The 12,279-nt window shown below is 40.5% G+C and overlaps 1 protein-coding gene across 2 annotated transcripts in view; it reads right to left on the bottom strand.

The window, feature by feature from the left end:
* Positions 1-12,279, bottom strand: part of vgll4b (vestigial-like family member 4b) — an 84,641-nt gene that overhangs the window by 7,473 nt on the left and 64,889 nt on the right. For both annotated transcript variants that reach the window (XM_081357557.1, XM_081357556.1), the window contains one exon: positions 7,214-7,385. In XM_081357557.1, coding sequence (XP_081213683.1) covers positions 7,214-7,385 — 172 coding nt within the window. The remainder of the gene's footprint in view (positions 1-7,213; positions 7,386-12,279) is intronic.

The raw sequence follows: 12,279 nt of genomic DNA, 5'->3' as shown, positions 1-12,279 counted from the left end.
TTTCTAATGTATATTTTATTTAGAAAGTGCAGTTATTTTACATTTGATTACAGTTTCTGTAAAACCTTAAAACTGTTTATTTCATGTTTTCAACTGTTTATATCTAGTTGTCATGATTGCCATTTTATTTGTTCTTTTTTTATTACAGAGTGTTTGCTTATCTTTAATAATGCTTGAAATGTATATTAGCTAGGCTAGTTGTTTTTCTGTGGTGTTTTTAAACCATAGGCAAACGCTCCTTGCGTAAGTGTTCTTCAGCCTGTTGATTTGAGTTCATGATATTCAGCTACAATTGATATCTAAGGTTATTTTTTTTACCTTATCGGAATCTAAATTAGGAATCGTTAAGAATCGTAATTGATAAACTGAATCGAAATCGGAATCATTAAAACGATGCCCAACCCTAATCTGGACCCATGGATTTGCCCTGTAAACTAACAGAAACATGCTAGGTTTGAGAGGGATCTGTGATGCACACAATCGCTACACTATTGACAATATTTGCCTGAGGATTTTGACCATTTGGCTAATGTGGCCTCAGCTTTTCACCATAGTACAACAATAATGTGAATCTATATCGGCCTCAGGCATCATGTTATTAGCAGTAAGGTCAGATCTAAGAGAAAAGCCTGCTGAAAGCCTCTTCACTCAAGATCCTTTGAAAAGAAGCAGCAAAGAGGCCTTTCATGAGATCTTTCAGTTCCCTGCGATTCCTCTCTGACGGGAGCAAAATGCTCTGGCAATAATCCACCAGTGCTTTCGAGACGCTTGCTCCGAGAAAGGACATTCAGTTATTCGGGACTCTGAATAGCATGAATCTACTTTCACATGAAGCTCTTGTATGTTTTGATGTTTTAGGCTCAATATAATAGTAAATAACGTGCTAACTTTCAGTAGTGTGACAGTAACAAGCCTTCGTATTCAGGGAGCAATCTTTGTGCCGTTGAGCTGGATGTAAAGCAACTCTATTAAAAACATCGACACTAACTAGAGTGGCGAGATCATTTTCAAGCCATTGCTCTGCCATGACAGTAGTTGACCTAAAGAGAAACTGGTCATAGATGTTCATTTAATCTGGTGCTCTTTGGTCACTTTTGACCGAAAAATGTGACGAGTTTTTTATTTCATCGTAATGGTACGAAACTTGGTAAAGGTTTTGGCACTTGCTGTGTGGACACAAAATTTAAGACCTTTTTAAGACATTTTAAGACCATAAATATTGAAATTTAAGACCTACACGACTTTTTTGCTACTTTGAAATAACTTTCTACTTTGTAATAACTTTCTGCGGCCAGCGCTTCTGGAAATGAAATGATGTCTGGAGGGTAAAACCTTTTTTAGACCTGACTAAATTAAATTTAAGACTTCGGATAAAAATCTGGCTGTTTTTAAGACGTTTTAAGGCCTTAAAGGTCAGAATTTTTGACTTTTTAAGACCCTGTGGAACCCCGTTTTATCTAGTGGAAGTGTTTGGTACTGCAGCCAAACAAAATCTCACTGAAAGCTCATTTTTTGAGTTATCAGGCTTCTTCTTTAGATTTATGGCTTTGATTATCTTGCAGTTTTAGAGTATAAAACGTGATTTTGAAATATATATTTCTTATAAAAATGTTTTTTTTTTTTTTTTTATCACAATACACAAAATTCTGTTACTATAAGTTCAGTTTTTTAAACTTTTTCACTTCAGCAATAATCTGCCAATTGTCATCTTTAAAATTTCCGTCTGTGCTCTAAAGTATTCAAGATTTACCACAGTTTAAGTTAGAAATGTAATTTTTAGGTCTATGCTCAAAAAGTGAATAAATGGATTATAAATACAGCATAAATATAATTTAGTACAAAAAAAACCCTTAAAACACAAAATAAAAATATAGTACATTCATTTCATTGACCAAAAATAAAAACATTTCGGTTGATTTTTGTCCGACACACGAAGAGCACCAGAGGGTTAAGCTAACAGCATGATGCTTTGTCTAACAGTTCCCCTACAAAACACACGCAAGTAAACGGATCGACACAATGAAACCGTACGCAGGATGAATAAGGAAGGCAGTCTGATCCAAACTTTACAGGAGTGATGTGAAGAACTCTATAAGACTCGCTTTAGTCACAGATGCAGGCCAATAAAACTAGGGACATTTTCTCATAATAGCATTTCATAGCCGTGCGGCAAAACCTCACGATTCCACCACGGATCTTGGCAGGAAGATTTCTCTCTTATTTCTCCTTTAAGTCACTGGACCATCGCCCACAAAGATACAGGAAACATCTGGGAGAAATCAAGACGAGGAAAGCAGAACCACAGGATACAGTCAGAGCTGTGGAGATGGTTCAGTCGTTTCAGACGCACTGCTCAATATCAGCCATTTCTCTAGCATTCTTATAACAAATCATTAGAAATGTGCTTTAAAACATCAGCCAAAGAGCTTTATTAATAGCGTGAGCCGTTAAACTAGTGTTACATTTATATTTCTTAGTGAATACACTGACTTCCCATTTGCAAATGTTAAATGTGGTTACTGAAGCTGCTAAAACATGTCGGCACGTTGATTATTTTTGGCGCAGGTTTTTAAAGGAGCCTCCAAAAAGGTAAAAGGCAGTTTCAGAGTTTGGATCCGTAACACACACACTGTGTGTAATCAGTTTAAAACCGTTCAGCTAACTTGCTTTGACAAATTATAATCCAAACGCAAATGAGCCACTCGTGTGTTTGTTTATATATATAAAAGTTAGCAGAAAAACATTATTTTATAAACCCTGACCACACTGGCACTGCCTTTTCATGACTCTGTTTGGCTGGCTTTGAATGCATGAGAAATACGCAGTTTCCAAGTTCCCAGCAGGAACACACAGGCTGCTGTGGATTATTCCCAACTCCAGGAGAACATATGAAATCAGATGGCAGTCTTTACTCGCTTCCTATAGGGAGATTTAGGTCAAACGTTGAAAGTATGGACCGCTAATAATAACGTTCTGATCTACACTGCTTAAAGAGACCGTTTGATAACTTTTAGGTCTTGTTTTCAGGCTCTACTAGAACAGGTTTTCCTGCTTGAATGTTGATTATTCTCCTCATATTCTCCATTGTTGCGGCTCCTCTCTTCCCAGTCTGTCAGTAACGCTCTGTTTACTTCCTGTCTCTATGAAGCCCCTCCTTCTGAAAAGCACACTGTGCACTGATTGGTCGGCTGGAGCCGTGTGTTGAGATTGGTCGAGCGCTTCAAGTGTGTTTGGGAAATGTCCCGCCCCTTACCATAACCGCCAGTTTAACACACTACTAACTAACTCAAAAAGGCCCCGCCCCTTTATTCTGCGCATGAATTATTCAAATGAGGAAGAAACTCAAGACTACACTGGAGGCGTTTCACAGACACTGATCTAGAGAATAACTCCCTTTTCCTCTTCAAACAGCTTTACACACTAAACACAGATGGAAAACAGCACAACAGTTCCTATTCTCTTTAAACAACGTCGATTTGACATTGTGTTTGTGTTTAACTTGTGCTCAAATTTAACAGCTTGAGTTGTTTTAATCTTCAACTAATAGATTTATGCTCAAACAGCAACACTACACACTAAACACAGATGGAAAACAACAGAATAGGTCCTATTCTCTTTAAACCTTCCTTTAAAGATGTCACTTTCAGTCATTTAGACGTCAACAGGAACAGTGAGCTTTATTCAGCATTGGGGCGTCTCCAGTGGGACAAGCTTCCAGAACGCAGTGGGCCGACCGGATAACAGGCCCTTTGTTTTCATGGAAGCAGTGAAAATGAGAAAATGGCCCCCACCCCGACACAAGCCCACTCGACGACAATATGTCTCCCGGAGTCTCCCGTTTTATTAGCCTAGGAGTTTTCACTGGCAGCGCTGAGGGAGCTGCGTATGAAGAGTCGTATCTCTGTGTTTTAAACTGTTTAGTCTGGCACGAACAGAGAGGACCAGACCGTAAACACACGCTTAGACAAACTCCTTACAAAGCCTACAGATCAAAAACAAGCATAACATGAAACAACTCTAAACACTCGTAGACAACGACGCATTCATTATTACAACAGAAATGCTTAAAATAACTTTACAACTCTGGACAAAAGCTTATGGTGAGCAGAAACACAGGAAGAGTGATTTTCTTTCCCAGCCCCCACTCCTTCATTCCCTTCTATAGAGAAACGGGATCATGGAAACCTGAGCTGCTGCAGTCTGGGGTGTCCGGTTTCTCCCGCACACTCACCACGAGAAGAACGGCTCATTCACATCCATCCTGATCAAAATCACATCAATATGGAGGAACACTGAGCAAAATCAACAATTCAATCCTCAGTTCAAATATAAACGTATTCCTACTCTTGGAAAAACAAGGAAAAAATGTTTGCAGAAAGTGTCATAAAAGTTCAGGGTGTAAGAAAGAAAAAAAAACAGGTATAAAAACAACACAAACCGAAGTCGTTTGTTTCACAAACACTTCAGCTTTTGCACAACTCGAATTTCTGAAGTCAAATTAAATACACTTTAAATAATTTATTTTCTAATTAGAATTATATTGTAAATTTGGTTTGCTAAAGATTAATTATCAAATAGTTCACTAGATAATAATGTTTGAACTAAACAATACACTCACATAATCCAAACCACTTGCACTTCAACAAAAAACTCTTCATCTGAATACACTGAAAAAAGAGCACTTCCTGTATATTAACTAGCAAACGCAGTGTGAACGGGATCTGGTCAGTCACTTCAGAAGACATGCGGGAAACAAGTAGGGTTGGGCGATGTCTACAGCGAATGTACAGTGACGTGACATCACTGCCGGATCCAAACTGTGCTTCTGCACTAGGGCAGACGCGCTCAGCGCTCGTCATATCTCACAACTATTCAGTGTTTCCACATAATGTTTATTTTAGGTTTCAGACATTTAAACATAATTTATAGCAAAGCAATACATTTATAGTTTGTAAAGTACACAATGTTTGGTGTCTATGGAAGCAGGAATAACAATCCATTCAAATATATTTGCAGATGTGTTTTATTCATATCAGATAGGCAGTGTAAGTAACTATAAAGTTAGCTCTAGTCTTCTCATAGTTCACCGGCCGCTTAGGGCGCTTTCACACTTGGTTCGATTGCCTGTGCCGAACCCGAGTTTGATTGCTCCCCCTCCCCCGATGGACTGTGTTCACATTATATTATTTGTATCCGAACCGTCATCAAGCTGCAGCTGGCACGTTATCGTGTTGCTTGGTAAACCGCTATGAATGAAAATATCAGCATTTTTATGTGTTTTCCAGTTGCGTTTTTATGTTTCCGTCAGCCCATACATCTAACAAGGTTTCAGTTTCTTCTGATGACCAAAGTAAACCCTTTCCGCTCATCTTGAAAGTGACGCGTGTGCGACTGACGACCACATTATACGTCTTCAAGAGCGGTTCACTTCCGCGATTTGGTACGATTGCATTCATATCAGCAGCGAACCGTACTGGAGATCACATGAACCGCACCCCAGACCACCCTTTTTAAGCGGACTCGAGCGCGGTTTGCGGGTGCGCACCCGAGTTAGGAAGACAGCGCTCACATCATCCAAACCAACCGAACCCTGACGTCATTCCAACCCGGGTGCGCACCAAAAGTGCTAGCGTGAAAGCGCCCTTACTTTCATGTATTTCGGGAGGAACTGATGAATTCACGTGCTGTAATAAATCACACAGGCAGGAATCTCTGAACTGCGGCCCAAACAAACATCTCACGTTACAGATCAAGATCATTTATAAAGGTTTTTGAGAATTTGAGAATCGGAATAGAAGATAGCTGATGACATGGTGAGCAAGTCTGTTAATATTTAGAAATAAAAGCGCTACATCTGTCATACAGCGCTATTCTGGCTGTGGTGAATTGTGCCAATCATGACGCGTCACCATGGAAACATGACGACTGCCAAAGATGAGGACGAGGATCAAGAGTTACAAGAGTAAATCTATATAGTTGAAGTTTAAAACAACCCGTGCAGTTCAATATGAGCACAAGAAGCTAAACAAACACAATATCAAAGTGACATTGTTTAAAGAGAATATGAACTATTGTGCTCGTTTCCCTCATCTGTGTTTAGTGTGTAATGCTGCTGTGTGATCATGAAAAGCTCCAGCTCTTCTCTACATCAGTGTCAGTGTTTCTGAACGCCTGAAACGCCTCCATTGTAGTCTTGAGTTTCTTCCGGGAACGAACACGTCACAATATTCCTCATTATAATAATTCATGCGCAGAATAAAGGGGCGGGGCCTGGTTGAGTTAGTTAGTAGTGTGTTAAACTGGCGGTTATGGTAAGGGGCGGGATATTTCCCAAACACACTCGAAGCGCTCGACCAATCACAACACACTACTCCAGCCGACCAATCAGAGCACAGTGTGCTTTTCAGAAGGAGGGGCTTCATAGAGACAGGAAGTAAACAGAGCGTTACTGACAGACTGGGAAGAGAGGAGCCGCAACAATGGAGAATATGAGGAAAATAATCAACATTCAAGCAGGAAAACCTGTTCTAGTAGAGCCTGAAAACATTGCCATGCTAATTAGCACTTTAATCTCTGAGCTTCTGTTGTTCTCACCGGCTCTTGCACTCGGATCCTAATTTACAGGACAAATTGGTGGTCATAAATCAGTGCGCTGCTCTGCCCAGCACCAGTGTGGCTTCTCTCTTCTGAACAGCAGCTCTCGTGTCCCAGAATGCCGCTCTTCCAAATGGGTCTGGAATGTAGGGAATGTTGAGCTCTGCCATGAGGGCTCGGCCAGCACTACACACAGCCCATGTGCTCGTGCTCCACAGCGAGCTCGGGAATCCCAGGAATCCCAGGCCTTCAGCACATTCCCAAGCATTCCCGAAGCTCTTTCTGCAGGAACACTGCCCTAACTTAAAGGGATAGTTCACCCAAAAATTTAAATTAGCCCATGATTTATGGACTTCAAAACAGAAACAGCCATTCACTGCCATTATAAAGCTTGGAAGAGCAGGACATTTTTAATATAACTCATGTATTCGTCTGAAAGAAGAAAGTCATATACACCTAGGATGGCTTGAGGGAGAGTAAATCATGGGCTAATTTTAATTTATGGGTGAACTATCCCTTTAAGCTGGTCTCTAAAAACAACCAACCAGATTTCCACGTTGGTGGAACACACACACACGAAGCATCCAAATTGAGATGTGAAATTATCGGTTCCACTTACAACTGTGCGGCGAACAGCCGGCTCATCTTGCAGTCGATGTCCTGGTCCGGTTGGTCCGCGCTGTGTTTCCTCTTGCTGGGGCTGATGGGAGGAGGACCGGTCCGGTGATTGCTGACCGCAGAGGACAGGGACATAGACTGCATTCTGGACTCGCCTCTCAGAGCAGCCTCACCTGCAAACACAACACAACTAGCATTAATAACACGGTTACAGTCCTCCGTATCGCAGCACTAGAGTGGATTCTGCTTGTGTAGGGCGTGTGAGAAGTAGAGCTGCCCTCGACTTAAGTTTTTCTAGCCGACTAGTAGTCGTTCATTTAAGCCATTAGTCTACTAATAGTGCGTTTATATTAAAATATATATTGTTCATAATAATGAGCCTTTAATTGCCTATATAAAATACATAGCCTAAGTAGCGCACAAATTCACACATAAAGCTTGCCACGGCACACCGGCAAACATATGATTATGAATGTGTCGTGGAAAAAAAAAACAGAATGAGACCGTCTAAACATTTTAATAATTTATTGGTAATGTTTTCGGCTGTGTTTAGTCAACGATGCTGACTTTCATGCGGATAACATAATCAGAAAATGTTTATTTCCATTGGAATCTGTTCATTCAAATGTTAAAATGTCAAGCTTTCTATAGATATATTTCTCATGTCTGTGAGGCAAGTATACGCCGAGTTCAAGAGCGAACAGACAAAGCGCCATTATTTTACAGAAGCACAACGTTTTGTTGTTATTGTGAGTTTACAAAAATAAAAGTAGAGCCTTTACAGTTTGCATTACTCTTATCTGAATGGCCAAAATGAGTATTTTAGGTTACATGCAGTGATGTATGACCTGTAGTAAGCGCTCTCTCCACACAAACACTTGAATATGCACCTAATAATAGCACACATTTATCTAGATTAACATTAGAGCGAGTGGACTAGTAAAGTTGCTAGTGATAAGTGATAAGCCATATTTGAAGTCGATAAGTTCGCCACTTTTCCGAGGTTTGTTTTTATTTTTTTTATTGCAACTAATACGACTAATACAATTTTGGTTGACTATTAGGGGGCGGCCCTAGTGAGAAGTGCTTTGCAAGACGTTGGATGGATTCAGCGGTTAAAATTTTCTTCTAAAGTGTTTGCAGAGTAATATAATTTCCTGAGAAAACGCAATCCATAGCAGTTTAATAAAGTATGTTTAGGAGATATGAGCATCTGGCATGAGGAACATAGCAGTGGGTCTTCATGTGATAATGCAAACTGGTGTGCAGTTCGCCGCTGTGTAAATACAGTCAAACCAAAAATTATTCAGACACCATACATATTTTTTTATATTATTTGCTAGTGGGTGCAGGACACTATAGTTCATTTATGTAAGTTATCTGAGTAAATGTTGGTTTGACTGTATGATCTGATACCAGCAAATATTGATAAAGATGCGAGAGAGCAGACGACAACCAACCGAAGCGTAAATAATCCACTCTATAGAAGAGTCGTTTACCAATGGATAAACATGAGTAAACATCAATGGATTCTGTGCAAACAGTTCCTCACTCACTATGCTGCCCATCTGTTGTTAAAATCACTTTTTAAATGATTAATTGGACTAAATTAAAACCCATCTATATGAAATGTATTATATCAGCCACCAAGCTGCCCCATTAAAACCCACAGCGGTCGACCACTACATTATATTACACATGAAAGCTGAAGGTCAATATAGGCACTGCTTTGATGTTGATTTTCAGATCATAATAACCATCAAATCACACAGAGAAGAATCACAGCAATCACCATAAACCCACTCATCATTCTTTCCTTTGACATGGTTCTCTATTTTTGTTTCAAAAGGACACTTGACTAGTATCTCAGCACCATATCAGAGCAGAGAAGGCATCAGCGACTGATGCACTAAAGCACTCTGGATTGCACTGATACACTGAGGCTGCAGTCTCAATATTTGTACAGTAAATGCCTTCACAATCTTTGCCTTTTATTTGCAATCAAATAGAGAGCACAACAAACTTTGTTCTCTGCAAACGTACTGCACTACGGCTGTCGAATAAAAATGTAAATTGTCAAATATAAAATATTTTAAAAAACTGGTGTGTCAAGAGGCGCGCGAGACATGATGATGTCATGACTGACGCGGTGTGTTTTTGTTAGCTTATCCAGTAATAACTTGAAAAAAAGGCGGAAAAGGCCTGCTGACGAAAACCCTCTCAGTCGGAGGCAAAAATTGTGCAATAACACTCGACCAAACCTGCACATCAGTCAGAGCTGTGTGTGTGTGTGTGTGTGTGTGTGTGTGTGTGTGTGTGTGTGTGTGTGTGTGTGTGTGTGTGTGTGTGTGTGTGTGTTCATCAGCTGAAACACTCAACAGAAAGCGCTCAGCACTCGCTCAGATCAAGCTGAGCGTCTGGTGTTTTTGATGATCAATATGTAGCTGTAGTGAGTAGAAGTGAGTGTTTCTGAATGGCAGTTTGCTGTTGTGGGCTCTATTTTAACGATCTGAAACGCAAGTATCAAACGCGAAACCCAAGTAACTTTGTGGGCGGATACCAACGCAAATCTATAATGTGTTGGTCTGAAGTCGCTTCATTACTCATAGGTGTGGTTTGGGCGTAACGTGAAATAAACCAATCAGAGCGTCATCTCACATTCCCTTTAAGAGCAGGCGCGCTTGTTCCACGGCGGATTGCTATTATAACGGCGGATTTGCCAGGAGCGGTTCACAGCCGAGGAGATTAGCTTCGCTTAAACAGGCGTATAATAATCTGGGTAAATGTGTAAGCCAGATTTATGCCTATCTTTCACATCTTCATGGACACCACAATGATTTCCCTCGTGTGGAATATTTTTCCTTGTAATAATGTATGATTTGCAAAATGAGAACTGCTGCGTCTGTGTAGATGAGAGAAGCAAAGTGTGTGTGCGTACGCTACATTATGGCCAAGCATGCGCCCTTAAAACAGCATCTGTATAACGCCACTGACTTTAGACGAGGTTTCTCCTGGTCAGTGGAGGAATTGTTTTCTGAAACTGCAAAATAGCACCAGGGAACGTTTGCGCCGGAACACGCCTCTTTTCGCTGAACCGCCCCCGGGAGCGCAAGTTCATTCCCTTATTTTACCGACGTGCGTCTGTGGAGGGAAAAGTCCACTGTGCGTCGGGTGCAGAATAGGAATGATACATGTGTCGCTGTACAGAGTCAGTTGCGCTGGGTGCAAGATAGGGCCCTGTGTGTTCATGTAGTTCATTACGCTGTGTATTGAAGCGTGTTTTCTCAGGTCACTGATGCACAAACACAGTTTAACGCACTATTGTAACCTAATGTTCCTTGCATGCACATTAAGGAAAATATATTTTTTTAAGAACAATTGTTTCACAACTTAATGCACTTGAAAAAGTGAATGTCATTTAATTTCAATAAAAGATGTGATGCTTGATTTGGTTAATATTTGCTTATTGCGCTCTTGTGTTCATAAGAGACAATACAGTACTTTTTCCCTCTAACATCAAGTATTGCCTTTAGAATTTGAATATAATTTGAATTTTTATAATATTTAAGAAAGCCATGTTTACGGCCCTAAACTGCACTGGAGGATTATAATGCAAAAAACAACAGGGATGTGTCTCTCGAAGCGTCATTACAACACTGTGCTGGAAGATTCCTCTCAATCCACTCAAATATGAGACGCAGCACAAGGGCACTCGGTGCATTTGCAGGCACTGTGTGGGAGTTAGGCCGGAAAATTACAACTGGCACGCTCTCTCCAATGGGACTTTCCACTTGCGATGAGGTTAACTAAGCCCGAGAAAGTGTGTACTAAGCCAGACCTGATTTTCACAGCACTGCACTGCACTGGTGCATTTATTTACAGAGTAAAATGATGAATACAGATGGTAAGAAATAACCTCTCCCACACTGAAGCCTCATAAAATAAGCCATGCATGCATTCAGTCGACTTCAGAGTCAAGTAAACGAAGGATAAAGCTCAGATGGACGAGCTCACGAGGTACTTCCCAAAACAAGCGGCCTATTTTCCCGACTGGCATGTTTCGGCTCGTCGGTCCGAGCGTCATGGCAACGGCACTGACATCATTGTTTTTGGCAAGAGCCGGAGCTGCTAATAGAGAAAAGCTTTAGACGAGCGCAAACGACCACAACACCCCGACACACGATAGCTTACAGTCAAACCAAAAGACATTCAGACACCAGATATCATTTTAGATATTTCTTTACTAGTGTGATCAGGACACTATAGTTCATTTATGTAAGAGAGGAGAGCAAAATACAGTAAACTGTGACATATTATACCCAAATATTCTTCATACAGAGACCACCAGTAAAACTTTGGGACCAATAATGATTGGGACACTTTGAGCTGATCATGTTTTGCTGAAGTGTGTTTTGTCTTTAATTGCTAATGCTCTTTTTACACACAGACTGAACAAAATGAAGCATTGCTTGGTGATTGGTTGAGCTAAACTGGTATTATCTAATTGTGTAGTTAAATTTAACAGCTGACAGATATTCAACATAATTCATGTGTGAGACAGTCTAACAGAAGGACGGACAAAACCAGTCAAATATCAACTGAGTTCTGCTCATATTTTATTACCATTTTCTAAACTATAGTGAATAAACTGTGATAATGTGAGAAATGTTGGAGGTGTGTGAATACATGTTGGTTTGACTGTGTGTGTGTGTGTGTGTGTGTGTGTGTGTGTGTGTGTGTGTGTGTGTGTGTGTGTGTGTGTGTGTGTGTGTGTGTGTGTGTGTGTGTGTGTGTGTGTGTGTGTCCAGAGATGTGGGCTGCACTGGTGCGATTCATTTATCATCACTGAAGAACACTGTACAGGGACAGGCGTTGAGTGATGAAGAACAGTGTTTGTAGAGGAACAGGGCTGGGAAACACTGAACTACAGTCGGTCTTCAACGAGCATCAAGTGTTGTCTACAGCACTACTTGAACAGGATTGCTTTCTCAAATGATAAATAAATAGTTTTACACACAGATGTGAGGTTTTTCAAGCAGCAAAAGAGGTCAGAAAGGAGAAAAATCT

Source organism: Scardinius erythrophthalmus (assembly GCF_964197995.2).
Source record: "Scardinius erythrophthalmus genome assembly, chromosome: 25".
Taxonomy (NCBI): Eukaryota; Metazoa; Chordata; class Actinopteri; order Cypriniformes; family Leuciscidae; genus Scardinius; species Scardinius erythrophthalmus.
Note: the sequence above shows the minus strand (reverse complement) of the source record. Positions and strands in the feature narration are given on the sequence as shown.